This window comes from Fulmarus glacialis, unplaced genomic scaffold (assembly GCF_000690835.1).
Source record: "Fulmarus glacialis isolate BGI_N327 unplaced genomic scaffold, ASM69083v1 scaffold17370, whole genome shotgun sequence".
Taxonomy (NCBI): domain Eukaryota; kingdom Metazoa; phylum Chordata; class Aves; order Procellariiformes; family Procellariidae; genus Fulmarus; species Fulmarus glacialis.
This window is the reverse complement of record NW_009188487.1, coordinates 2,320-7,782: the sequence shown is the minus strand read 5'-3', so window position 1 is coordinate 7,782 and position 5,463 is coordinate 2,320. Positions and strand designations below refer to the sequence as shown.

Genomic DNA, 5,463 nt, shown 5'->3' with positions numbered 1-5,463 from the left:
ATTACAAACAGACAGCCTGGAAAAGAGGACTTAAACCCTACTGATAAGCACCGATAAGAGAGCTCCATCTGCACTTCGAGGCCCTGCGTTCTTAGAAGTTAATTTCTTCCTTATGTAGTATCCCAAGCACAACATGAGGGTGTGCCTTCCACTTTCCAATTTTAACAGTACTTAAAAACAATATAATAATTTATCCAAAATCTCTTTATTATGCTTCATGTTATTCACTATTTCTAATAACAATAACTTTAGTAAACACTTAAGTTTACTAAGTGTATTTTGCCTTGCACAGATGGTTTCAGACATAAGATACAAGAATGTTACAGCAAAAGGACAATACTGAAAAGGTGTCAGAGACATAGGAAATTAAAGTTTTACTGTATAGGCCAATAGTAACAAAAATGAATCAACATTTCAGTACAAAAGTGTAAGAAGCTTGCAAAAAAAGCTGAAGTGGTGAAGGACAGGTTCTGAACACACCAGCAGCACTCCTTCACATTTTGGACTGTCTGTGCAAATGCAGCATTAATAAAATACCTGTATTTACGAAACAGAGGTAAGGAAACAGCAGATAAAGCTCAGTTCCTACTGTGATAGCCACAGCCCTGGCATCATCTTGTTAAGAACAGGGTTTCTGCCACTCATGGAAAAGAGTCAGGCGTAGAGTTCATGCACGTATGCTACTCTGCAGCTTATGCTAGTGTCGCCAGCTTGTCAATTAAATCATCAACGGTATTCACAAGAAGTTTTGTATCCTCCTTCTCACTCATCCGATGTTGGCCAATTTTGCGGAGGATAACATCCACGTCTTTGCTCAAAACACGATCAGCAACTTGCATAGAGATCTGCCAAGGGACATCACCATCCTTCATGCCATGAATGAGTCGTATGGGACATGTTACAGGAATAGGACTATTTAGCACACAGTGGTTTTCTGCTTCTCTGATAAAGTCGTATGTCAAGGAGTAATACCCTTCCTCATTATGCTTTGTTGGAAACTTCCATTCACCTTTTTCTTCTATTTCTTTTTGTGCCTACAAAAGAGAGCAAAGAATAGACAAGAGAAATGTTATGAGTTCTTTAGAGTGCCTCAACCTATTTCTGTTCTAAATGCAGTAAAACTTCCCCAGGCATAAAATCTCACTTTGTCCATTTTTATTAGCAGAGAAGGTATATTTCTGTTTGCCTTCCAGCATCTGAGAAGACAAAACCCCTACCATGTCACAAAAGCTACTCTGCACATCCCTCCTGCAAATTAATTTAGTTAGGATTCCCCAGTGAAATTAAGTTTCTCAGTCAGAATCTATCAGAAAGAAAAAGATATATAGCCACAATAAACAGTAAGTCTCTCTGGCTTCCATCAGTTCACTGGACCTCCAACAAGGAGAATCCTAGGAAAACGGAATTTTCCAGTGATCAGTCTTTTCAGTCTTTGCCACAATAGCTGTGTCTAAATACTGTATTTCCAGAATCTTACCTTAGTCTTAGGTAGTAATACTGACTCTACACAGTGCCTTACAAATAAAAAAAAAAAATATTCAGGAAAATATTTTAATTATTTGAAAGTGTCAGCTATTTATTGCCGTGTTTATTTGTCACATTATAACACCTGATTTTCTTTCCTGAAGACTAGACATTACCATTATCAAGGAAACAACTCAGAGACTTCCCATCACCTAAACCTTACAGTCTTCCCAAACACACTAATCTGAAGAATTCCCCTTCTACACACACAACCTGTGTCAGATTCATCTCATCCAATGTCATCTCAATTGCTTTAGCAGCTACTTCTCCACCCTTGAAAGCACAAGGATCCATTTTGAATGCAAATCTAAGTTATTCAACACCAAAATCTAATGAACTGCTGAACTGCAGGGATCTGACTTCACGTCCTATATGCCACAGTAATAATAAAACACATTCTCAGTAGTGTTCACACTAGAAGCACAGTATTTTGCACACTTTTAGATTAATGTAAATTTTCAGCTTACCTCCACTACAAACACAGAAAAATTACCGGAAGACTTGCAGGAAAAGTACAGTTTGAACAACAGAATTTCTTAAATGCTTGACAGATTTTTCTAGATTGCACAAAAGCCAACCATCAGCATTTACCTCAATGGGAAGCTTCTTAAAAGTTGTTACAAGATGGTCTGCTGCTACAGCCACTCCAACTAGAGCAGCTACTTTATCTGGGCGTGCTATTGCTGCATGAAGCATCAGCCATCCACCCAAGCTGGAGCCCACCAGAATCTTAAAAGAGAGAAAATAAGATATTATTTTACAGGAAACAGCTAATTTTTTTTCTTTTACAAAGCATCAGTTTTCATTTTATTTAACTACTTAAACCTTGGGCATAATCCTGCTGTCCTTACCCAGGCAGAACTGCTGTCACCTCCAGTGGAAATTTTGCCTGAGTAAGCACCACAGGATCTGGTATTTTATTATTCTTTTTGTTTGGCATGGCTGGTTATTGCTGTATGAGACTGAAACACTGTAAACAAAATGAGAGTTGAAATAATTCAGTATCATATGCATACTTTATGTTTCCTTCTTAAAATAAATGCACATGGTAAAGGCTCAGTGCAGTGAGAGAGGTCAACAAAAGCAATTCACAATACAAAATTGTTTTAAACACAATACTAGGTATTTCCAGGTTGCAGGAGATTTCAAGTTTCTCACAGTCATTTCTAAAGTAACTGAAAAAGTCAAATGCTGCTTCTGCTGATTTTTTTAAGCTATTTTATCATATAGAGTATATTAACTTGTAACATTCCTGCAAATCCTTTAATTAATGCATCAGCATTGGGACAGTGACGCACTTTTTCATGAAGAGGGCTGCGCCACACTGGAACAGTTGCCTGTTCCCTGTCAGGTGGAACCTCCACCATGAGGCTTTCTCAGACTCCCCGGGTCGACAGCCCTGCTCTGAGCAGGAGGCTCTAATAAATGACCTCCAGGAAGTCCTGCCAAATGATGTTTCCATGATTTTTTGATCTACCTGCTTGCAAAAGACGTCCTACGAATACGACCTCTCACATGATTCAGCTTGAAAGTGAGCAGGCATAAGCTGTTGAATAGAAGCTGCTGTTGACCAGAGCTATTATGGCGTATTTTTGATCAATGTTCTACCTTGAGGTCAAAAATCATTCTATATTTAAAAATAAAATATAACCTGTGGTCCATCTGTAAGTTCATCCAGTATAGACAGAACATCTTTTCTCCACTTCCCAATTGTACACTCCTGAAAGTTACCATCTGAACTTCCACATCCTGTATAATCAAATCTGAAAAAGTAACCATCAAAATGAAACTCATAGTACTGTCTGCAGCAACACAGAAGCTAACTAAACAGTACCGTTTAATCAAATTAAGCAGGGGACAAGATATCACATTGGATATTCTCCTACTTGGTCCTGCATATCACTAGCACCAGAAATCACATCAAAAGAAGTTTAATACAACTGATACAATTGAGTGATGCAGCGTTCTCTTAACATTTGATAAACTTGATACCCAAGTTTACCAAGGTATTTCCCAGACAAAGAATTTCCCTTACAGCCAAAATGCAACATACTTCAAATTTAAAGGTATTTTTAAAACGTACAAACTCTCTTTCAAATGCTATTCCCAACTACAAAGACTTAAAAAACTCAGCATTCAACCTTGTCTATCAAAGGAGAATATCGCCAAGCATGTGCATATTCCTCAAAACCCACAGAAGGCACTGGATAGCTTCATAATCTTTGGCAGTTAAGAAGCACACTTATAGCAGTAATTTACAGAAATTAGAACTCCAGGTCCAAAACTAAAATTTCTAAGGTTTTCTTCCCTTTCTTTTTCATTTTTGTGCCTATAGCCTTAATGTAACACGTAGCATTAGCTAGACTACCAAAATTTATTAGAGAAGTTCTGAATTACTTTCAGAATACATTCTCCTGATTTACCTCAGTCTCTCTACAGACAGAAAGCCTACATTTGAAATGGAAGACAGACACTTCTTAGCTTCTGTACAGCACAGCATGCACTCCAAACCAAATGCCAAATTTACATATTTTTGTAAAAACCCTTCCCCCAACCCATGACACTTGTTTCATTTTCTCAAGAATGACACTCTGAATGTACCTGACGAAGGCATGACCTAGAGAGTTGCAGAAATCTTCAAGGGCAGTTGCTTTCTGACCATTCATATTTGAATTAAAACCTGGAAGGAAAACAACCCCTGGATTCCTGCCTTTTAGTTTATGATAAGCAAGATTTGGTCGATCTGGTCGAGTAAGAAAGCTGACCGATGATTTCAGCCTGCAAACTAATAAAAAGAGCTATTTAGTACAATCATCATGATCACCTTGGCAGAAATACTAATATTTTATAAAATCAGGATTCAGGAAATATGGGCGTATTATGTGAAAATAAGATACTTTTTTCTTTTCTCTTGAGCTAAAGTATCTCCTATACTCTTCAATGATTAACTAGTATTGATCAATCTGGTAGGAAAGCTGATTGTAATTCGTTCTCAAATCATTAAATGCTAACCGTGTAAGGAGTTCACTCAGCAATTAGCAAAGTAGCCAACTGAAGCCAAATCTTAAGATTTCCTATACTTCATTTGTCCTCATGTTTTATATCATCTTGAATATATTTACTCATTTCACATGAAATAAGGTTTTTCATCTGCTTAGCTTAACTTTTTATTTTTCCTTTTTGTTTTTCCAGACTAAATTTCAAAAAATATAATTTTGGGATTAAAGTACTGTGTGCATTGGTTAACTTTACAAGTACATGAGGTGACAAATATTTGATTAAAAAGTAAAACTGAAGGTCAAAACTTCATCTCCATCAAACCCCCAGATTCAGAAGATCTGTGAAAGAGATGTACAATGGGGAAGTTAAAAAGTGGGAATTGGGAAAGAATCTTGTGACTAACTTTTTCAACATGATGAACATAAAACAACATTAGCATTGTTTAAAACCAAATTAAATAAATAACATCTCGCCTTTTTCATCATATCATCAACAGCTATTTCTGCTTAAGTTAAAGATTATTGCCAGGAACACTGAAAAAAAGGCTCATTTTAACATTATGCCACCTTAACATTAGTCTTATTCTCAGATATGAAGCACAGAAGGTAAAAAACAAAGACATATTTTCTGTAAATACAGAGCAATACATTAAACACATCCCATAAGAAGAAACAGAGCTGACCATTGTAGAGCTATGATTTTTGTATGCATCTCCAAAAGAGGCACAGATATCCCATTACATTGTTTGGTGTATTCTTGCTGGAGAGGTTACATTACTGCAGTACTCAGATTGTTCTATGTTTATCCAGAATGAAATACCACTTTGCAAACCCAAATATTTAAAACATGAAAGACCATTTAGTGCAACTTCTGTCAAAGTGATCTGCAACATATTACATGAGAGAGAAATTTTCCTATCAGCATAAACTTAAAATTATT

The 5,463-nt window shown here is 36.6% G+C and overlaps 1 protein-coding gene across 1 annotated transcript; it reads right to left on the bottom strand.

Moving 5' to 3' along the window:
- Positions 1-692: 692 nt before the first annotated feature.
- On the bottom strand, positions 693-4,322 carry ABHD10 (abhydrolase domain containing 10; the record flags this gene model as incomplete). The annotated part of the gene is made up of 4 exons (XM_009578905.1): positions 693-1,034; positions 2,116-2,253; positions 3,176-3,287; positions 4,126-4,322. Coding segments are annotated over 4 exons (789 nt in total), but the record flags the coding sequence as incomplete, so codon positions are not given.
- Positions 4,323-5,463: the final 1,141 nt, after the last annotated feature.